This window comes from Hyperoodon ampullatus, assembly GCF_949752795.1.
Source record: "Hyperoodon ampullatus genome assembly, chromosome: 5".
In the NCBI taxonomy this organism is placed as follows: domain Eukaryota; kingdom Metazoa; phylum Chordata; class Mammalia; order Artiodactyla; family Ziphiidae; genus Hyperoodon; species Hyperoodon ampullatus.
This window is the reverse complement of record NC_136918.1, coordinates 46030192-46052754: the sequence shown is the minus strand read 5'-3', so window position 1 is coordinate 46052754 and position 22563 is coordinate 46030192. Positions and strand designations below refer to the sequence as shown.

General features: G+C 58.3%; 1 protein-coding gene across 1 annotated transcript; it reads left to right on the top strand.

The window, feature by feature from the left end:
* Positions 1-208: 208 nt before the first annotated feature.
* On the top strand, positions 209-20296 carry EPHB3 (EPH receptor B3; the record flags this gene model as incomplete). Its single annotated transcript, XM_079704334.1, has 16 exons — positions 209-320; positions 8948-9012; positions 10469-11141; positions 13481-13636; positions 14669-15019; positions 15173-15297; positions 15459-15618; positions 15698-15806; positions 16193-16245; positions 17283-17405; positions 17516-17763; positions 18274-18489; positions 18601-18750; positions 18843-19036; positions 19140-19295; positions 19400-20296. The coding sequence occupies 16 exons, from the start codon at positions 209-211 to the stop codon at positions 19506-19508; spliced, it is 3000 nt and encodes a 999-aa protein (XP_079560460.1). The 3' UTR covers positions 19509-20296.
* Between the last annotated feature and the right edge of the window lie 2267 nt (positions 20297-22563).

The window sequence follows — 22563 nt, the reverse complement described above, 5'->3', positions numbered from 1 at the left end:
CTCATCCCTCAGCATCGCCCGGCTCAGGGCGCCGCCTCGGTCCCGGAGCCGCCTGCCTGGATTGCACCCTCTCCTTGCCTGGATCTCCTGGGACCACCGTGCGCGAGCCTTCTTCGTAGCCCGCCGAGCGGACCCTCCCGCGGGTCCCCGCAGCCCCGCCGGCGCGGCCCGGCGCGGCTCGGCTCGGCTCCCGGAACCCGCCCTGGCCATGGCCCGAGCCCGCCCGCCGCCGCCGCCGCCGCCGCCGGGGCTCCTGCCGCTGCTCTCTCCGCTGCTGCTGCTGCCCCTGCTGCTGCCCTCCGGCTGCCGGGCGCTGGAAGGTGAGCGACGTCGGGGGGCGCGTCCAAGGGTTAAGGTGTCCGGGGTCGCCCGAGCGTGGGCCCGGGAGGGTCTGCGGTGTTGGTCCGATGAGGGCTGGGCGCACTTCGGAGGAGGCTCGGTCACCCGCGCCCTTTCCAGGGCCCGGAGGATGGGGTGGGGAGGACGCTCTCGGCGCCGCCTCGGAGGCTCCAGCTACCTCTGTGGCAGGCAGTCCGCCGGTTGCGGGATCGCGGGCTGCTCGACTCGGGAGAGCGTCCCCGAAAGTCATGGCCCGGCCGTGAGCTTCTGAGGGAGTACCCCGCACTCAGGGCAGAGGAGCGGGGCCCTGGGCACCTCCTGGAGGCAAGGAAGTGTGGGCGACCCACCAGGCAAGGCGGGGGCTCTGAGGCTGATGCGGGGCTGTGGTGGGTGGAGGCGAAGCGGGACTCCCCAGGTTGAGGGGCGGCGTTGGTTCGGAACCCCTTGGAGTGATCTGTGAGAGTGTGAGTGCGTGTACCCCGCTTTGTCAGGGAATGGCTGCGGGGATGGAGAGACGGGGGCCTGTTATTGTTTACGGTTTATGAGCGCCAACTACCCACGAGGTGCTGTGTTCACCGGCGTTGCACGCGTCTCTGCGGCACCCCCTCTGCCTTCTAGCAGGACACCCCGAGTGCTGGGGTCTCCACCGAACCCCTGAGGTTCCGGGGCTTGTCCCAGGTAGTGCCAGGGCCGGTGCCTTACCCATTAGCCGGTGGGAAAAGGCCGGACTTCTCTCGATGGGTTCTGTGAAACCTGCCGAGACTGCTCCAACTTCCAAACGAGTGTGCTTGGATGGACAGCCCAAGTGTTTTTGGCCCCGGTGGGAGAGTTCACACACATCCACTTGACACAAGCCTGAGGGGACAGAGGCACTGACACTGGTTAAACAATAGACAGACAGATGCAGACACAAACGCACAGTTCCCCAAATTTTTGGAGCCGTTAAATGAGGGAAGAAAAACCTTCCTTAAGGTGGAGGGAAGGGCACCACAGAAATTTGGGGGAAATTGGGATTATAGGCAGTACTTATATTTGGTATCTTTAACAAATCCAGTCACTTTCTTAGTTTAAGAACAAACACATGAATTCCGTGTGACTTGGTTTGTTCATATGTTCACAATCGGTAAATTTAAAGGTTGGAAGGAAAAAAGAGCAGGGTTCTGAGAGAAAGGCATCCTCTGGTGCTTTCTCATTTTCTCAGGGGAAAAACAACATTCTTCTGAACGTCTTTTATCTCTGAGCCCATTGGTGCTGACAGACTGATTCACACGGGTGGACGCATGCAAATCCAGACAGACACACCGAGGTCGCGCCCACACTTGTGCACGCTCACCCACATGTGTGTGATAGGATCACAGGCGTGAGAAACCGGTGTGGGGCTTTGTTGTTGATTGCCTCAAGGGTGTGAGCCAGGGAGCCTGCTGGAGTTCCCAGGTCTGTGTCCTAGCCCAGGAGAGGCGACACAGGCACACGCACTTACAGGACTGTGTGTGCCAGGCCCCAGAGCCCTTGTTGTGGGGTGTGGTGGGTGCTGATGCTGAGAGTGGAGTGGGGGCGTGGTTTGGGTCAGGTGAGCAAGGGGTACCTGAAAAGGCTCACCCCTTCCTTCCTCCCTCCCTTCTTCCTCTTTCCCTTCCTTTCTTCCTCCTTTTCACCCCTCACAATCTGCTGGTCCTTCTAGACCCTAGCTGGCAGGCCCTAGCTGGGAGCTGGCATCCAGTCCTCCAGGCCCAGGACCCGAGGGGCTGACCAGGAGGCAGAGGCCTGATGAGCTGTAGCAGCCCAGGAAAGAGAGGACAGTGGGGCCACTGCCCCTACTCTGTTCCCTCCTCCCTCAGGCTGTGAAGTGGGATCTGGGGCTATTCCCTGGCTGGGTGGGTGGTGGCTGGGAGGCTGGGCCAGTGTGGGGTGCCCCTAGGAAGGTAGCAGTGCCTCCCAAGTGTGGCTTTCACGAGTTCCTTCACTTTTGCCGTATATGAGAACTTAGGGTCTTCTGCTGGCGTGAGAATGAAAGGAAAAAGAGAGATGGTGCCTCAGGGCGCTGACCCCAGCCCAGTGGTCTACCTAACAACACTCCTGCTCTCCCTCACTGTGAGATGGGATAGTGGTTGAACCCACTGTGAGATAGGATAGTAGTTGAACCCACCTCCTAGGGCTGTTATGAAGATTGAATCCTTAATGTGTGTCAAGTGCTTAGCACAGCCATTGTTATTCAAGGATTAACTGTTATTATTGTTACCCTAGGGTCTGCTCCTTGGGGAGCACCAGAAAGTGAAACTGGTGTGTACCCTTGCCCTGCTGGAGGGAGCTTAGAGGATGCAATAATAGGAGGAGGAAAAGTTGATCTGGGGAGGAAGTTGTCCCCACACCTCCATCTCTTTCCAGCTTTGGGAGGAAAAGGATGGGATAGGAAGAGAGCTGGGTCAGGAGACAGCTGTCCTTGACTCCTGCCTGTACCCCATCCCTATTCTGGAGCTCAAATGGCGGGATGGGTGGACCTGGGGGTCCTGGGCTGTGGCCAGAGGACAGGGCTAGGTGGGACGCCCAGCACTGAAGCTCTCTTCAGCCCCCCAAGCTTTATGGGTGGAGGATCTCACTCCCTTGCTCCATCCAGCCTTCCCTTTGGTTTTGCCAGGATTTGGTTTGCCCTTGGCCTTAGGGAGACTTTAGGCTCTTGGCCTCTGAGGTCATTATATTTAGGCCCAGGGTCCTTGAGCTGTGGGTGCTGTCCCTCATGGTCTCATTGATTAGATGCTGTCTAGCACCTGATTGTTCTTCCTCCCTATACACTTGGCATTCATGCAGCTACATTCTGCATCCAAATATCTCATCAGTTTTCCATGAGGATGGAGCCAGGGTCTTTGCTTGTCCTCCCTGGTTGAAGAAACACCTCTCTCCTTGCCCTCTGATTGATTCCCATGTGCACACACACACACCTCACCAAACACACACACAAATTGCCCTCAAATTTACCCTCACTCACAGGGAAACAGGGCCACTTTTTTGCTCACTTTGCTTTCAGGTAATGTTCCCCAGTCCCCCAAGCCAAGACCATTCTCCCCTTCAGGACCATGAACCAGGGAGTGGGGTCCAGTAGGTGAGCAGACCAGGAACGGGGCGTGGGATAGGAAGGATGTCTGGACCATAGTGTCCTTATACCTCAGATAGGATGAGGAGGTTCCTGCTGGGAAGAAACCCTTTTGAGAAAAAAGAAACAGTTACCAGATGTAAGAGGGGGGGCTGGACAGCCTTCTCCCAGGCAAGCCCTGTAGCTGAGTTGCTGCTGTAGTGGAAGCAGGCCCTGGGTGGGGAGAGGCAGTTTGTGACCCATCTCTTGCTCAGAGGCAGCAGCAGTGACCACTGAGTAGGTGGCAGCCGAGAGGGGACAGCAGGCTGGGGTTTCTGTGGCTTCCTCACTTGTTCCAGTGGCCTCTGGCTCTCCAGCCCCCCGCCACCGCCCCGCCCCTGTTTGTCTTGAGCTGGCACCTCAGAGCTGCGACAAGGGACAGCAGCAGGGATTTGGGGGAACCAGTTTGCCCGTCACTGTCTTCCCTTTAACCAGAACTGCTGCCACCGCCGCCACTGTGGCCTCAGCGGCAGCGAGCTAACCCAAAGCTGCTGTGGGCAAGGCCTCCGCCACCCGCCTTACACTAATTAAACAGCATGAAGAGGCTGAATCACCAGGCCTGCATAGTTTGAAAATTGTAGCCCTGCCTGTTGTGCTGAGTCAAACTGGTTTGTCGGGATTGGGCAGCTGGGAGTGGGGGGAGGGAGACTGGATACATCTGGGCACCTGATGGGGTGGGAGAGGCCCCCTGCCCCAAGGGCTGGCCCTGGCATCGGGGGTCTCCTGTTGCCTCTCCGCCCCCAGACTCCTGGTCAGACCCGCTGTGGCTGGGATCCCAGGGAAGGGCTCAAAGGCTAGCTGTTCATCAGTCCTTCTGGATGCTGGCAGGGCCACAACTGGGGTGGGGGCTCTGGATGAGCACTGAGGCATTTGGGCTCCTGTCCTGTGCTTCTTCCTCCCTTCTCCTCCCTCTCAGGTTTATTTAATTATAAATCTCCGTGATCTGAGGGGAAGAATGAAAGACAAAATGTGTTCTGTTCTGGGATGCTCCACTCTCCTCCATCCCAGACTGGAGGCCCTCGGGGCCATGGCAGGGGGAGGGAGGTGGCCCCCCAGGTCCCATGGCAGGGTCTGCCTAAGACCCCTTTCTCCCCGGGCTGACCACCCTGAGTGCGCAGGTTGGTACACGCGTGTACACACACCGACACGCAGGGGAGGAGAAGGATGGGAGAAGACGGGACAGATCCCTTGGATTGGTTGGCTGAGGTAGGGACCCCAGGCGGAGGAGGGGGACCAGCTCCGAGGTGACCGGGAGTTTCCTCCCTCTCTTTGCAGGCAGGGTTCCGGGGTGTGCCTTCTTGCCCGGACCCTGCCCCTCTGTCCTCCTGCCCCTGCACGCGCTGCTGGCCCAGCCCAGGAGCGTGACCTTTCCCACCACCTCCACGTCCTTGGTCTGGAGTTTGGGCCGGTGGGTTTCTTGCTCCTGTCTCTAGATTTTTTTGATTCTCTGATCTCACTGGCATGCCTGTTCCCAGGGTGGGGTGCTCTGTGTGACTTGGGGCCTGGGGTTGCTGTGGGGTCTGGCAGCTCCATAAACTTGTGTGTCCCTGGCCCTTCACTAGGGCAGGTGGCAGGCTCCCAGCACCAGGGCGGCCCAGTGAGGCCCTCAGACACAGGCTGGGTGCCCACGATGTTCTCCTCCTGCTGAGCCCCCAACTTATGTGTTGCCCGAAGCTCCTGAGGCTAAATGCCTTCATCGTGCCACCCCCTCCCCAAGGGCTCAGTGCTGGGGATGGTGCCATTGTGCTGGCAGGGAAGTGGCCTGCTGCTTGGGCAAGGGCTGCACCTGGGGAGGCTGCACCCAGCCACACCCAGAATCATCTTCATGCCCCTGCCCCACCCCTAGCCTCATGACCTGTGACAGCTCCTGCCTGGGTCCGGGCCACAGGAAGCTGGTCTGGGGCTTGTTCCTTCCTTGAGCCTCTGGCCGAGGCTGCCCCAGTACCTTTGCTTTCTTAGCAGACAGTGCCCTCTCCGAACTCTTCCTCCACCCCACTTGAAAACTCACCTCATAGAAAGAACGTGCTTGTAGCGTGTGTGTGGGTGTGGGTGTGTGTGAGATGTGCACGGAGGATGCACCTCTGAGGCTTTACACAACCTCTAGATATTGATACTTACACTGTGTCTGCATGCTCCTATGGAATGTTTTGGTGCAAATGGGCATCTGTGCGTGTGCGGCTGATGCTAGTTGTGTGTGACTGTGTAAGAGCATGTCACCGTGTCTGTACAGAGAAACTGGTGTTTGTGTTTGTACTTGACTACACTCAAGACTGTGACTTGTGGTTGGCAATAGTGTGCAGTTGGGTGTGTAGGGAGAACGCACTGTTGAATGCACGTGCCCTCACGTATGCATATGTCTCAGGAAATCCGCACATCTGAGGGCTGTGAGAGTGAGTCTTTGCCTAAGGCAAGCCCAATCTGTGTGTAGGAAAGACTCATTGTATATGAATGTCTCAGGAAGACTGATCTGCTTGTACCATATGTATCCGTGTGTCCGTCAAAGACAGACTGTGGCTGTGTGTGAAGCCGTGTGTGTGTTTGCGGGTGGCTGTGGCTTCGTGTGTTTTTGTCCACCATACGTGTGACTTGTCGCTCTTTGGCCCCAGTGGCGGGAACGAGCCCAGCCACTGAGAACTGGGTGACGTGTGTGCGTCTGTGTGTGCACAGGCGGGGGCCACACAGCTGCTGCCACGTGGCTGTTCCCCGCGGCCCTGTGAAACCTGAAAGGGGTGCTGCTTTCCTGCTGAGCACTGAAGCCCCAGTCCCAGAACATCGCAGAAAGGCCTGGTGGCCACTTCCCTGCTTGCTTCGTGGGTTGGTGGGGCTGTATCGGGGAGCAGCCACTTGGTGGGACAGAGGAGGGTGCGGGCGCAGTTGGTAGCTGGAGAATGTGGAGCTTGCTCCCTCATTCCTCTTTTGTCCTTGTCCCCTGTACCTGTATCCTTTACCCCCGCATGTGTACCTACACACACACCCACACCCACACATGCCACACACATAGAAAAGGTGGGCTCTGTTGGGCTGGGTCTCTCTCCGGCCCACCCCCCAGACAGATGGATTCTGGGGACCCCCCCCATGTTCTTCCTGAGGCTGGGACCCAGGCACCTCAGGGTCTCCCTCTTGCTGAAGCGAGCAGGCCCCTCCCCTCCCCCAGAGAGCAAGCCCCCTCCCCACCAGGGTGACCGAGCCCTTCCTCAGGCACACATGACTCGAAATCTAAGTCCTCTCCTCATTAATGGGAAAAATGTGCCGAGATTGAGCGATGGCCAAGGCTGAGCGATGGCCGAGGGCCGATCCCCGCCCCCTCCCTCTCTCGCTCCCCAGAAATTAAACAGAAACGAAGATCCTACCCCACCAACCTCCCCCCGCCCCCTCCCCCCAGTCCTCCTCTCCGAGCCGGCGCAGGGCTAGTTTTAAACTGCGGAGGAATCTGGCTGGAGGGGGGAGGGGCTGAATATTTGGGTTTAAACAGTTCCAGATGGGTTTGGCACTGGCTGAGCAGAAGGAAGTGAGGGAGATGGAGGAGGGAGGCAGCGCGAGGGAGCGGTGGGAGCCCTGGCCTGCTCGGCGGCGGGCGGCGGGCGGCGGGCGGCGGGCAGACAAGCAGGCGGACTGGCTGGGGGGAGGGGGTGCGCTAGGCTCGCCGGCTCCCAGGGACAGCGGTACTCCGGGCCGCTGGCTAGCGAAGAGGCTACTTGGCAGCCTCCCTCTCTGTCTCTGTGTCTGTCTCCTGGGGCCTCCTTGTCTCTCCATCTCGCTGTCTTTTGTAGTCCACCGCCGGCCATCCCGGCTGTCTGGTCCTAGCCAGCCGGCTCTGCCCATCTCTCCAGTTCGGTGCCGCCCACCATCCGCCTGCTCCGCCCGCCTGTCTCCCTCCCTGCCTGTCTCTGGGGCCCCTGCTTCTGCCCATCCCCTCTTCCCTCCCGTACCCCTCTACCCCCCTGCTAAATGTCTGTGTCTGTCTGTCTGCCTGCCAGAGGGGCCTGTCAGGCCACCGACGATGAAGCTGGGATAGCTCATCCTGCAGCCGGGCCCTCCAGGGACCAGCTGCTGCTGCAGGAAGACGAGGGAGCCTCACTCCCCAAAGTGAATGGCTGCTGCTCGCTGCCCCCTTTGCCTCACATGAGGGCCTGGGGCCACAGCTGCCCCATCCACCATCCTAGGCTCAGTCCCAGACTGCAGGAAACTGGTGAAGGCCGCAAGCCTGGAGCCTGTGGGGTTTGGGTCTTTCCCTTCCTGGATACCTCCAGCCTGCCCCATTGTTGATGTAGAGGCCTTCAGAAGTTCTGGGGCGGCCCTGCGCCATTCCAGCGTGGAGTTGAGGGGAGAACTGCTGGCTGTCTTCCAGGCTATGGGAAAGGACTTGGGGCCTCTTTCCTGCTCCTAGGTCTAATGTTGGGGTCACACTGTCAGAGAGGAGAGTTTTCAAGCCAGAACCCAGGATCCAGGTTCCTAGGGGAGCAAGTTTACGTCAGAAACATTAATAGGCCCCTCCTGTGGCCGAGCAAAAGGAAACAGATAAAAAAATCCGAAGCTCAGAACAGGATCGGTGCTATGACAAAGCACCTGGCCCTGGATGCATAGAGGAAGGCATCCAACCCTGACTTGGTGGTTCAGGGAAGGCTTCCTGGAGGAGGTGACATCTTGGTTGGGACTTAGAGTATACACAGGAGCTTTCCAGGCTTTCTCTGTTCCCCCTTTACAGAGGGGCATATTGCAGTCAGAGTGCCCTGGTTAAGGGGTTAGTTGTAGAATCAGATAGACCTGAATTTGAGTCACCTTTCAACTTTTCACCTCAAGTCCTAACAGTTTTACCTTACGCCCTATATATACTGCATCTGGGCATCAGTTTTCTCATCTGTAAAAGAGGTACGCCAACAGTACTTTTATCCAAGGATTGCAGGAAGAACTGAACTAGCTCTAGAGGAACTAGTCTGGGCCTTGGTGGCCCTCACCCCATCCTCAAAGAGCATTCCTGTCCTGTCCTCCAGAGGTGATCCGTGGGAGGCTGGGTGAGAGTGGGCTCTGGCCTGTGACTGCTCTTCCCTTCCCCTGGGCGTGTGTGGAGCTGGGCCTTTGTGCTGGGAGTGGAGTCAGGGGAGGCCTGAGCAGCAGGGTCTGGAGCACACGGCCCTTTGTTCCAGGATAAAGGCCCTGCCAGCCCCTTTGTGTGGAGATTAGCAGAGCTTGTAGGTGTGTGAACTGGCCCTGGCTTCTGCCTCATTAACCCAGACCTGGGGTCAGCAGCTGACACCCACTCCCAGCTGGCCGGACAAGACATCTTTGGGGCTATGACATCTCTGGGGGTGGCTGCAGGGTCTCCTCTGGGCCAGGGGAGCTGAGGGTTTGGGGAACTTGGGGGTGGGGTGGGAGTACCTGGTGGGAATCAATGTCTGGCGTCCTGGCCTTTCCTGGGCAACCTCCTCTTTCTCTTCATCCTAAACTTGGCCCCTGACCTTTTTTCTCCTTTTGCTCCCCCAGAGACCCTCATGGATACAAAATGGGTGACATCTGAGTTGGCATGGACATCTCATCCAGAAAGTGGGGTAAGACTTCCCCACCATTTCTCCCGAGTGTTGGTTGCCAATTAACTCCTGCAGCAGGGCTCAAGAAGGGCTGCCTCTGCCCACTGCTTGTCAGTTCCCCCTCTTGCGGCATCCCCATCCTCTTCATCTGTCACCTTCCTCCTTTGCCTGATGGTCCATTTCTGTGAGTGTTTTCATCTCTGACTCTTCAGCCTGCTTCCGTCCCCCGCCCCATACACACCATCTTTGTCTCGTTCTCCCTCTGCCCACCCCCCCAGCCTGTTTTCAGCCTATTTCCATCCCTCTCCTGCCTGACAGCCCTTTGCATGTCTGTCCTGACCATCTCCCTCCTTCTTGGGTGCTTGGGAACAAGGAAACCTTGGTTCCAGATCTCTGACTTGCTGTGTGACCTTGAGCAAGACAGTTTGTCTTTCTGGGCCTCCATTTCTTGACTGTTACATTCCTGTAGTCCTGACGTCTCTAAAGTGTTCTAATTAACCTCCCTAGATGTCCTTCACAACTACACTAAGTTCTAGAACACTGGATTTGGGTGATATTACAGGCCCTTAGTTACCAGACCTAACTCTGTGACCTTGGGCAAGTCTCTGCCTTTGTGAGTCTTGACTTCCTCTCCTCTGGAGTGGGGACAGCAGATGTATTGGATAGGCCAAACAGTTTGTTTGGGTTTTTCCGTGAGATGTTATGGGAGAAAGCTGAACGAACTTTTTGGCCAGCGCGATACCTTATTAAGGAGCTGTGAAGGTTAAATGTGATGGTAATAGTGATAACCAAAGTTTACTGAATGCTTGCTCTATCTGTATCAGGCATTGGGGCAAGCTCATTACATATATTAAACGGATTTAATTCCTCAAAGCCTCATTTACTTGCAATCAGTCCCACTTTATAGACAATGAAATTGAGGCATAAAGATAATAAACATTATAGCTAATTCTCACATAGTACTTACCAAGTGCCCCATTCTAAGTGCTGTAGTCTTCTTTTTTTTTTTTTTTTTTTTTTTGCGGTACGCGGGCCTCTCACTGTTGTGGCCTCTCCCGTTGCGGAGCACAAGCTCCGGACGCGCAGGCTCAGCGGCCATGGCTCACGGGCCCAGCCGCTCCGCGGCATGTGGGATCTTCCCGGACCGGGGCACGAACCCGTGTCCCCTGCATCGGCAGGCGGACTCTCAACCACTGCGCCACCAGGGAAGCCCAGTGCTGTAGTCATTTAAAGTCATTTATTCTTTATACATCTTCTTCTTACCATGTTACAGATGGGGAAGTGGGGGCACAGGGAGGTTAAGTGACTTACCTGTAGTCACACCACAAGCAGAGAACTGGGATTTGAACCCACGTAGTCTGTGTGCTCAACCACTACACCATGGAAGCATCTCTGTGAAGTAAATATAGCAGATCTGGGCATGTGATAAGCACCTGGCAAATGCCAGTGCTTACTCTGTCTTTTTCACTTGGCACAGTGGGAAGAGGTGAGCGGCTATGACGAGGCCATGAACCCCATCCGCACGTACCAGGTGTGTAATGTGCGCGAGTCAAGCCAGAACAACTGGCTTCGCACAGGGTTCATCTGGCGGCAGGACGTGCAGCGGGTCTACGTGGAGCTCAAGTTCACTGTGCGTGACTGCAACAGCATCCCCAACATCCCTGGCTCCTGCAAGGAGACCTTCAACCTCTTCTACTATGAGGCTGATAGCGACGTGGCCTCGGCCTCCTCCCCCTTCTGGATGGAGAACCCCTACGTGAAGGTGGACACCATCGCGCCCGATGAGAGCTTCTCGCGGCTCGATGCCGGCCGTGTCAACACCAAGGTGCGCAGCTTCGGGCCACTCTCCAAGGCCGGCTTCTACTTGGCCTTCCAGGACCAGGGCGCCTGCATGTCGCTCATCTCCGTGCGTGCCTTCTACAAGAAGTGCGCATCCACCACCGCAGGCTTCGCGCTCTTCCCCGAGACCCTCACTGGGGCTGAGCCCACCTCACTGGTCATTGCCCCTGGCACCTGCATCGCCAACGCCGTGGAGGTGTCGGTACCCCTCAAACTCTACTGCAACGGTGACGGGGAGTGGATGGTGCCTGTGGGTGCCTGCACCTGTGCCACCGGCCACGAGCCAGCTGCCAAGGAGTCCCAGTGTCGCCGTGAGTGGGGACTGGCCTGGGGAGGGTCTGGGCCACAGCCGCCCGCTGCCCCCTACCCACTGCTTCCTACCTGCCAGACAGGGGGGTCTGGCCTCAGCTCTGGGGCAGAGGGAGGAAAGGGAGGAGGGGTATCAGGTGCAGAAAACATGGTGCAAGGAGGGAGATGAGAGAAAATGAGGAGAGACACCAGGATACCAGGAGGAAAAAATGAAACTAAAGAGAGAGGAAGGAAGACATGGAGAATTCTTGACAAGGAGGCACCCGAAGAACGTGCTCAGAGTCTCGGGAGGCCAGCAGAGATGCCCGTTTGTCCAGCGCCACGTTTACGTTTCACCCTGCAAGTCTTAGGTGGGACCCAGAGCTGCAGGCACCTCGTGCTTGGCTGTTTTACCTGGGGGGTCTCATCTGCATCTTGAGAAGCAGTATTTATAGCATAGAAGTTAGGGGCCCAGTCTCTGAAGTCCTGAGTCCTGACTGCCACTTACCATCTGTGAGACCTTGGGCAAGTTATTTAACTCTTTGAACCCCGGTTTCCTCATGTGCAAACTGGGGACATTAATGGTGATTCCTTCGTGGAGTTGTAGTGGGGCTTAACTGAGTCAGTGCATGGCAGCCCTTGGAACAGTGCCTGGGACGTGGGGAAGCACAGCACCATGTGTTAGCTGTGACTCTCAGGAGCCCTGGGATGCACGGGGGACAAGGGTTGTTTGGTCCTGGTTTCATATACGAGGAGGTTAGGAGGCCTGTCTTGGGTGGCTTGCTGAGACTCATAAGACCTCACGGTGTGCTAGATTTTCCAGCTATAACACCCGTTCATGAGAGGTTCTCTCATCTGAGCCTTACCACAACTTTGTAAGGTAGATTCCAGCTACGTCTCCTGTTTAGCCAATAAGAAGGCCCAGAGAGGTTCTGCCCTCTAGGCCTCATAGCTGGGAATGTGGGAGCTGGGACTGCAGCCTCATCCAGTGCTGGACCATGCAAGCCAAGGTGCTGAGGGCCTTGTCTTCTGTCCCCTCTGCCCTGTTCTCCCTCCTGGCACTTGCAGCCTGAAGCTAGTAGGGGTGGGAGCTGGCTGTTAGCACAACCCTCAGTGTAAGGGGGCTGGAGGCCCAACCTGGCTGTGAGGCCCAGTGTCGGGTGCTGTCGTGGGAAGGTGAACAGTGCCTTGCCCTGCCCCTCTCCACTTCTCTATGGGAACCTGCCCCCAGACTTCCTCCTCCTAAGTGGAGAAAGGGGTGGGGGTGATGAGCCTGACAACCTGAAGAGCGGCTAACACTCTGCAGGTCCCTAGCAGGAAATGCACTGTGGTTCCCATAGCAACCAGGCTGGCCTGGCCCCTGCCCCCTCTCCCACTGGCTCAAAAGAGCTGGGATGGATATCACCTTAGTCGAGGGAGATTAAACCCCAGAGAAGGGCACAGACCCAACTCTGGGCATACCACACCCCGGACGACCTCCCCAAAGGCAGTTGTATATGGTCAGGATGACCATATGCTTTAGTATGTCCAGGGCAGTCCTGGTTTATGCCTGTCATGCTAACGTGATTATTACTAGTGCCCGCTTTCACTCTCAAAATAGTGCAGGTTGACTAATAAATTATATGGCCAGCGTAGGTGTGGGGACTCTCCAGAGCCCAGGCCCAAATAGAGGCTCTGAAGGGGTGTTCAGGCACCGAGCTCTGGGCTCCCTTTGGAGATTGGGGTTCCCCTCCTGGATGCTTTGAGGCCTCTGAACTCCAGGTGACCCCAGCCTTCCTGCCTGCTTTCTTTCTCGCCTTTTCTCACCCCTCCTCAGCGCCCACCCCGGCCCCAGGGCAGAAAGGAGCTGCTGCCCTGCTCCTGGTTGGCTGGGGAGAGAGGCTGGCTGCGAAACTCAGAGGCCCCACCTCCTGGCTGTTCTGGGGTGTTCTTGAGGGTCTTCAGGAATAATGATCCTTGAGCTTCAGGGAGGGGTGGGGCACCCCAGCAGAGTAGAGGCTGCTGCCAGCCCGCTAATGGTCTCTTCCCGTCCCCCTCCCTCCTCTTCCTCCTCCCTCTCGTCCCTGCCTCGACAAGTCCAGGCTGTCCGGGTGATGGATCTGACTCTTCGTCCGTGAGGCCCCAGAGTTGGGGGTCGGGGGCGGGGCAGGGGCGGGGAGGAGTCCGCTGATGTGGGGTTTCCACGGGGCAAAAGGGCCTTTTGTAGCTGCAGCTGGACTTAGGCAGTACCAGCACGGCCCCTGCAGTCTGGGAAGTGGGGGGCCGAGACCTGTGCTTGGGAAGGGCCAGATTCCCACAGAGGTGTGGCGGGTTGGTGTCTGCAGGGATGGAGGTGAGATGTCCATCCTCTTCTCCCCCCCAGCCTGTCCCCCTGGGAGCTACAAGGCGAAGCAGGGAGAGGGGCCCTGCCTGCCTTGCCCGCCCAACAGCCGCACCACCTCTCCAGCCTCCAGCATCTGCACCTGCCACAGTAACTTCTACCGCGCAGACTCCGATTCTGCAGACAGTGCCTGTACCAGTGAGTGAACGCGCGTCCTCATACTCTCCCACTCCAGGCCTTCCCTCTGTGGGCCAGCCTGGGGGTGCCTAAACAGTCTCTATGAATAGCTCCACTTTCCAGATAGGATAACTGAGGCTCGGGGGGGTTAGATGTTGTGTTCAACATGGCACAGGTAGGAAGTGACCGGCCCTGAGCCAGAATCCAGGTGAGCTGAAAGGCTTAGCCCTTGCACCAACATTTAATAAGCATTTGTTAGCTCCTCGCTGGGTATCAGAAACCGGCTAGGACCCTCTAGTCCATTACTCCTTCCTCTGTCTAGAACTGCTATTCTTTTTTTTTTTTTTTTTTTTTTTTTTTGCGGTACACGGGCCTCTCACCGTTGTGGCCTCTCCCGCCACGGAGCACAGGCTCCGGACGCGCAGGCTCAGCGGCCATGGCTCATGGGCCTAGCCGCTCCGTGGCATGTGGGATCTTCCCGGACCGGGGCACGAACCCACGTCCCCTGCATCGGCAGGTGGACTCTCAACCACTGCGCCACCAGGGAAGCCCATAGAACTGCTATTCTTTTGGCCCAACTCTAACCGGAGAGGGGACCTCACACCCCTGGGGCAGCGTGGTGTCCTGCTTTTTCCCTGCTTCGGCCTTTGGTGCCAGGAATTGCCAGGCGCCAGGGATATGGAGGAAAAGATACAGCCACTGTTCTAGGAGCTTGCAACCTGGTGGGAGAAACAGATGTGAAAACAGATAATGACCATATAATGTGCTAAGTGCTGGGCTGGAGGGATGCCCAGGAATTGTTACAGGAATGCAGAGGACGGGAAGAGAATGAATCAAGGAAGGTTTCCAAGAGGAGGTGACCTCTCAAATTGAGCCTTAAAGGCCAAATAAATAGGAGTGTGCCCAGTGAAGAAGTGTAGGAAAGGTATTCCGCTTATTAAAGCAGAGGCAAAGGCAAGGAGGTAGGAAGCAGCTTGGAGTGTGCAGGAACTCTGGACAGACGGTGGTCCTAGGGCCCTAGTTCACTGTCCTCTCCTTCCACCTTCCCCACAGCGGTGCCGTCTCCACCCCGGGGTGTGATCTCCAATGTGAATGAGACCTCGCTGATCCTCGAGTGGAGTGAGCCCCGGGACTTGGGTGGCCGGGACGACCTCCTATACAATGTCATCTGCAAGAAGTGCCATGGGGGCCTTGGGGCCGGGGGCACCACGACCTGCTCACGCTGTGATGACAACGTGGAGTTTGTGCCTCGGCAGTTGGGCCTGACAGAACGCCGGGTCTACATCAGCCATCTGTTGGCCCACACGCGCTACACCTTTGAGGTGCAGGCAGTCAACGGTGTCTCGGGCAAGAGCCCTTTGCCCCCCCACTACGCGGCTGTGAATATCACCACCAACCAGGCTGGTGAGGAGGGCACACAGGAGGGTAGGGCCTGGGTCATCTTCCCCCACATAGAGCTGAGGTTGCCTGGGGCACAGATCATCGGGGGTCCCATGGGAACTGGGTCCTTGGGAAGGATGCCAGGGCCCGTGATGAGCCCCCCCACTCTTCCCCTAGCCCCGTCTGAAGTGCCAACACTACACCTGCACAGCAGCTCTGGAAGCAGCCTGACCTTGTCCTGGGCGCCCCCAGAGCGGCCCAACGGAGTCATCCTGGACTACGAGATGAAGTACTTTGAGAAGGTCAGAGCCTCCAGGGGCAGGAGGAAGCCTTGGGACAAGAAGATTACCCCGGATAGTGCCAGGGGCCCTTGGGAGCAAAGCCTTGGGTACTGAGGGGGGCTGGGCAGGGGCCGATGGGCGTCAGGGCCCACTGAGACACAGCCTTCCTCCTGGTATTGCAGAGTGAGGGCATCGCCTCCACAGTGACCAGCCAGAAGAACTCCGTGCAGCTGGACGGGCTGCGGCCTGACGCCCGCTACGTGGTCCAGGTCCGCGCCCGCACCGTAGCTGGCTATGGGCAGTACAGCCACCCGGCTGAGTTTGAGACCACAAGTGAGAGAGGTACACACCCCCCCACACCTGTCCCTGCCCCTGTCCACACTTTCCACCCCACCACTCACCTGTCCCTCCCCGTCTCTAGGCTCTGGTGCCCAGCAGCTCCAGGAGCAGCTCCCCCTCATTGTGGGCTCTGCCACGGCCGGGCTTGTCTTCGTGGTAGCTGTTGTGGTCATTGCTGTCGTCTGCCTCAGGTACTCCCAGGCCCAGGGGCTGGCTAGAGCTTCCCTTTAGTGCCCTAGAGCCCTCTCGCCATATAGGTGAACCATCACCCACGTCAACCCTAGAACCACAGCCTTCCTAGGCCCAGGCTGTCCTTGTCGGAAAGGCTCTCTCCAGTCCATGCCTATGTCCTCGTCCTGTCCCCTCCCTGTCCCCTGAATCTACTGGCAGATTCCCTCAGGGACCAAGTCCACTGAGCCTCTTGCCCGGAGACCCAGTGGCAGCTGTAGCCACTGACCATAGCACCAGGCACTGCGCGGTCCCCTATGCTCTCTGCCCCTCCTGTGAGCCCAAGGGTCCCCTGAAGGGAAGGAGCTGCGGACTTGTCTCATGCCTACCCTCCACCCCGCCCCTCCAGGAAGCAGCGGCACAGCTCGGATTCGGAGTACACGGAGAAGCTGCAGCAATACAGTGAGTTTGCCTCCTCATCCCAACCTCCCAAAGCTCCCTTCGTCCCTGCAGGGCTTGGAGACACCCCTTTCCCTGACTGGGACTTTATTCCTTTAACTCCTACCCTGGCTGCCCCCTCCTGCTTCCAATTAAATGCCATTTCCTGAGCCCCTACCACACTCCCGCTAGCCCCAGAGATGAGTGAGATGTGACCCCTGTCCTCAGGGGTAGTCAGTCTTGTAAGAAAGACAACACAGGTATACACAGGAAACAATGAGAGAACAATTAAGTGTTAAGCCGGGTGTTCCTGGGACAGAGGGCAGTGAGAGTTCAGAAAAGAGGAAGGCTTCCTGGAGGACGTAGCCTTGGGCTGAGCTGAGCCAGGTGGGATAAGCAGGGTTTAGAGAGGTGGGGGAGAGCATTCCCGGCTAGAGGAGCCTCTGGAAGGTAGTGGGTGGGGTGGGGAGAGTGCCCGACAGGGTGGGCAGTGAGAAGGCTGGTTTGACAGCTGCTGGGAAGCCAGGCTGGGTAGTTGCGGCCAGTCCTTGGAGGGTCGTGAAAGGCAGGCAGAGGAGTTTGGACTTGACTGCACCACCGGTAATCTGAAAGGCTCTCAAGCTGGGGAGCAATACAATGAAAGTATTGTAGGAAGACAGGTATGTGGGCTAGATTGGTGAGCAAAGTCTAGAGGCAGAGAGCCCAGCTGGGGGGCTATTGCAGTAGTCTGAGTGTTGATGGCCTGGACAAGGTCAGGGGCAATGGGAATGAGGGGAGGGACGGATCTGAAATAAGTTGGACACCATGAGAGATAAGGGAGAAAGAAGAAGAATCCTAGGTGTCTAGCCGTTATGGTTATTCTCACCAAGAGGACAGTGGCGGCGTGGGGTGGTGCAAGTTCTGGCTTCAACAGAGGAATACGGAGCAGGTTTAGCAGAGAGGCTGGGAATGTGTTCCTGTCTGGGTTAAGAGCCTGGGGCAGTATCCCAGGTCACAGAGTTCCCTCACTGTCCCCAGCTCAAGGATCTCACCCCCTCTCACACCCACCTTTTCTTCCTTAGTTGCTCCTGGAATGAAGGTTTATATCGACCCTTTTACCTACGAAGACCCTAATGAGGCTGTGCGGGAGTTTGCCAAGGAGATCGATGTGTCCTGCGTCAAGATCGAGGAGGTGATTGGAGCTGGTGAGTCCCCTGGGGCACGGTGGGGAGGAGAGGCTGGTGGTGACCCCGAGGGAGGGCAGAGGTGGTTGGGTACAGAAGTAGCTTTACTATCTGTGCCCTGTGCCCTGCAGGGGAGTTCGGGGAAGTGTGCCGGGGTCGGCTAAAACAGCCTGGCCGCCGGGAAGTGTTTGTGGCCATCAAGACACTCAAGGTGGGCTACACAGAGAGGCAGCGGCGGGACTTCCTCAGCGAGGCCTCCATCATGGGTCAGTTTGACCATCCCAACATAATCCGGTTGGAGGGCGTGGTCACCAAAAGTCGGCCAGTCATGATCCTCACCGAGTTCATGGAGAACTGTGCCCTGGACTCCTTCCTCCGGGTAAGAGCCAGCCCCCGGCCCCTCCTCCTCTTCCTCCCCCCATCCCCCAGAGAGCTAGGTTGGGCAAACCACCCCCTCCCACAAGTCAGGCAGACCCTATTCAAGTCCAAATATTTACCGAGGTGGCATGGTGCAGGGAAAGAGCTGGGCCTTCAGAGCCAGAAAGACCAGAGTTCTCATCCGGACTCTGCCCGCCCCCTACTGCCTGTGTGACCTCAGGCTTTACTTAACCTCCCTGAGTCTCAGCTGCCTTGGTTGTAAAATGAGAATGGTAAGAGTTATTTGGGTCCTCACAGGGGTTAATTGGGTTGATATATACAGATGCCGGCCACACAGGAGGGCTGCTTCCTTACTCTCAGGGCACAATGGACATGGTCAGAGGGGTAGATGAGGCATGGTCTTGGAGGACTTGGAGAGGGTGAACACGCGGGCAGGCAGGAAGGTCTTGGGTGGGCCCGGGGCCAGGCAGGAGGCAACGGGCACCCCCTTGAGCCTGTTCGTTGCCTCCAGCTCAACGACGGACAGTTCACGGTCATCCAGCTGGTGGGCATGTTGCGGGGCATTGCTGCCGGCATGAAGTACCTGTCTGAGATGAACTACGTGCACCGAGACCTGGCTGCCCGCAACATCCTTGTCAACAGCAACCTGGTCTGCAAAGTCTCAGACTTTGGCCTCTCCCGCTTCCTGGAGGATGATCCCTCTGATCCTACCTACACCAGCTCCCTGGTACAGGAAGCCGCCGGGAGGGAGACTGGGGGCGGGGCCAACCAGGCAGGGGCTCGGGGCTGGGGACCAGCCCGGAGACATAGGGTGAAGGGCGTGTGCCCCCCCCACCAGGGCGGGAAGATCCCCATTCGCTGGACCGCCCCAGAGGCCATAGCCTATCGGAAGTTCACGTCTGCTAGTGACGTCTGGAGCTATGGAATCGTCATGTGGGAGGTCATGAGCTATGGCGAGCGACCCTACTGGGACATGAGCAACCAGGATGTGAGTGGGGCCAGCCAGAGCGCTCGGGTGGGTGGGAGCTGGCTGGGGAGCAGAGTGGTGGCTCACTCCAGGGTTCCCTGCTCTTGGCCCAGGTCATCAATGCCGTGGAGCAGGATTACCGGCTGCCCCCACCCATGGACTGCCCCACAGCACTGCACCAGCTTATGCTGGACTGCTGGGTGCGGGACCGGAACCTCAGGCCCAAATTCTCCCAGATTGTCAACACCCTGGACAAGCTCATCCGCAACGCCGCCAGCCTTAAGGTCATCGCCAGTGCCCAGTCTGGGTCAGTTTTTCTGCCTCCGCCCCTGCCCTGCTCCCGAGCCAGCAGCACTACCCCTGCTTCCCCTGACATCAGGACTCATCAAGTCCCTCTCTTCTCCCCACAGCATGTCACAGCCTCTCCTGGACCGCACGGTCCCAGACTACACGACCTTCACGACAGTTGGTGACTGGCTAGATGCCATCAAGATGGGGCGGTACAAGGAGAGCTTTGTCAGTGCGGGGTTTGCATCCTTTGACCTGGTGGCCCAGATGACCGCAGAGTGAGTGTGCCTCACATTTGGAGGGGCAGGGCTGGGGGCCCTGAGCTGGGCCCAGAGTGGTGGGCAGGGGCGAGGGACTGACTGTGCCCTTGGCCTGTCTGCAGAGACCTGCTCCGGATCGGGGTCACCTTGGCGGGCCACCAGAAGAAGATCCTCAGCAGTATCCAGGACATGCGGCTGCAGATGAACCAGACACTGCCTGTGCAGGTCTGACACCCGACTCCCACTGGATGGGTGCCCTCCAAGGACTGTGCAGGGACTCTGACCAGCTGGCTGGACTTTTGGACTTTTGGACTTTTGGATGCCTGGCCTTCGGCTGTGGCCCAGAAGATGGAAGTCTGGGGAAGGCCCAAGCTGGGACTTCTCCTCCAGGCCTGTGCTCCCTCCCCAGGAAGTTTGCCCCAAACCTCTTCATATTGAAGATGGATTAGGAGAGGGGGTGATGACCCCTCCCAAGCCCCTCGGGGCCCCGGCCTTCCTGTTCTCCAGTGGGGGATCCCCACCACCTCAGACTTGGCTGTTCTTCAGTGCTGGAGGTCCTGGCACAGTCAGGTGGGGAATAAACCTGGGTTCCATAGGGCCCAGCCCTGGCAGGGGTCTGGCCCCCCAGGTAGGCAGAGAGCAGTCCCTCCCTCAGGAACTGGAGGAAGGAACTCCGGGAATGGGGAAATGTGACACCCCCATCCCGAAGCCAGCTGGCCCCTCCAGTTTGCACAGGGACTTGTTCTGGGGGCTGAGGGCCCTGCCCCACCCCCGCCCTTGGTGCTGTCATAAAAGGGCAGGCAGGGGCAGGCTGAGGAGCAACCCCTTGCCCCCCAGAGACTGACTCTCAGAGCCAGAGGTCGGATGTGAGTGAGTGAGTGTGTGTGTGTGTGTGTGTGTGTGTGTGTGTGTGTGTGTGTGTACGCACTGGCCTGCACAGAGAGTATGGGTGAGAGCTTGGCCCTCTGCCCTGCCGTGGGGCCAGCTGGGCAGTCAGCGAAATAAAGGCAATAAGATGATTCTTTTGCCCCTTCTCATTCGACCTCCCAAAGCAGGATTCCCTGATGCCCTCAAGTTCACAGTCCCTCAGCACCAGCCCTTCAGAATTCCCAGGAGTTATTGGGAGGCCAGATCCAAGCCTCTCCAAGTACAACTTCCCTTTTCTGCTTCAGCCTTGCTGCATCTAACTTCTTGGAAGTGGGGCAGTGACAGTAGAGAGCAAACTACCCCAGAGCTCCTTCCTTCTAAGGCCCAGGCCTTCCCAGGGGCTGTCGGAGTCTGGACGGTGTTTTACAGACGGTGTTTCACACCCATTGTCTCTGAGGGGGCTGGGGGTAGAGGGAGTTGGTCAGCTCCCAGGGTCACATGGCCCCAGACAAAGGGGATGAGAACCCACTGGGGTTCGGATGCAGAGGCCAGCTCCTTTCAGCAAGTGTCAGTGGAGAATTGTGGCTCCTCTTTACTGAACGATTACTATGCTCCTGGCACTGGGCTAAACCGCTCCATTTATACACGGATCTTATTTAATCTCACAACAACCCAGCCAGGGAAGGAAGTATTTTTATCTCTTTTTTACAGAGGAGGAAAGGGAGAGGTTAAGTAACTTGCCCAAAGTCGCTGAGCCAGTAAGTGAGGCCCGAGGCTGGGATTCCCACCCAGAGACTGCCTGCACACTTGAAAGGTTCAGAGGATAAATAACCAGAACCAGGGAGAGGGTTAGGAAAACAGCTTCTGGAAATAAATGTCAAAGGAGAAAGGGGGTGGAGTGGGTGTGGGCCTCAGAGGCCCCATAGATGCAGAAACACGCAGGGAGGTAGGGTGGGAGGTGTGTGCAGTCACTTTCCCAGTGTCAGAGGAGGGAACCTTGGGCAGTAAACCCTGGTGGGGCACGGAACATGTTTCCAAAGAACCTGCCCATCCGGGTCTGGCTGGACCCGGGAGGGAGTGTGGACAAAGCCTCACAGATCTCGCACATCTTTCCAGGCAGGGCAGAGCTCCGTAGAGGAATTCTAAGTGGGGGCAGTAGCTAGGGGGAGGCGATGCTGCAGGTGTGGAGGCCCAGGCAGCTATTTCAGGTGCAGGGGACCGGCCCCGGAAGGCAGGCCAGGCCGGCGGGAATGGAGTTGGTCTAAGGCGGAGGTGGAGGGTTTCGGCTCGCCGGCTCAAAGCCTGTCGGGGAGAGGGTCAGGGGCACGGCTGTCGCGCGGTGCCGGCTCCGGGGCCCGCTCTGCCCCTCGCCGCGCGCTCCCGCTCTGGGGCTCTGGGGCTTCTCCCGCCGCGCCGCTCCTTAGTATTCCCCCCACGGAGCCCAGCAGCGCTGCAGAGGTTGCCCGAGGGAGGGGCGGCCCCGAGGGGGTGGGGCGGGAGGCGGGGGGAGGACCCGGGGACCGGGGATCGGGTGGGACGGAGCTCCTCCACCGAGCCCTCCTTTCTTCCCTGGTTGGGGACTCTGCCGAGGGCAGGGGCTCGAAGGGACGATGCGGGGCCCCGAGGCCGCCTTGGGCCCAGGCGCCGCCGCTGTCAACGGCGCGAGGTGTGGCGGGCGGCCAGGGGAGGGGACGCGGTGCTGAGTGGCGTCCTGCACACCCTGCGCCGCATTCCCGGGCTGAGGGCTCAGATAAAGGGGAGGGGGCGTTCCAAGCTCCTGCTCAAGTGTTCACTTCCTACTCCCGAGGCTGCGGAATGGGGGAGGGTCCGTGGCCAGCGTCTCCTGGAGTGACCCCCTAACCTATTCCTTCACTCTAATCATTTTAGCGGGAGTCTGGGCTGGGGGCTCCGCACGAAGAGGTAAGGCATCGCCGCCTACCGGGTAGGCAGAGGGAGCGGGACAGCTGGGCGCTGAGCGCCGGGGTGGGGTGGGGGGCGGGGGGGTGGTTGGGAGCCGCACAATGAAGGCACACTTGGTGTGTGCGCTCCAGGCTGAAGATTTCAAGGGGCGTCTGGAACTCAGCAATCCGGGGTGCATAAGGTACTCTGTTGGATGTGCCCTGTGCAGCACAGGACACATACCACTTTTCACGTGTGATCAGATCTGTACTCCCCTGCATGCACACTATGTCCCCAAGTCACCTCCCTTACCCAGGTTCTCACGTCCTGTTACAAGATCCTCCCTGGCCCCATCTCCCAACCCACACACCATAAGAGCTTCCCACGACTGAAAAGAGGTGGGGGAAGGGATGCCGAGAAGGAAGGACAAAAGCCATCCCCCTTCCTGGAAGGCTCCTCCCCCCCAGTGCATTCCCACCTGGGCCGTCTAACCCTGCTAACCTGTGTCTGTCTCACTGGG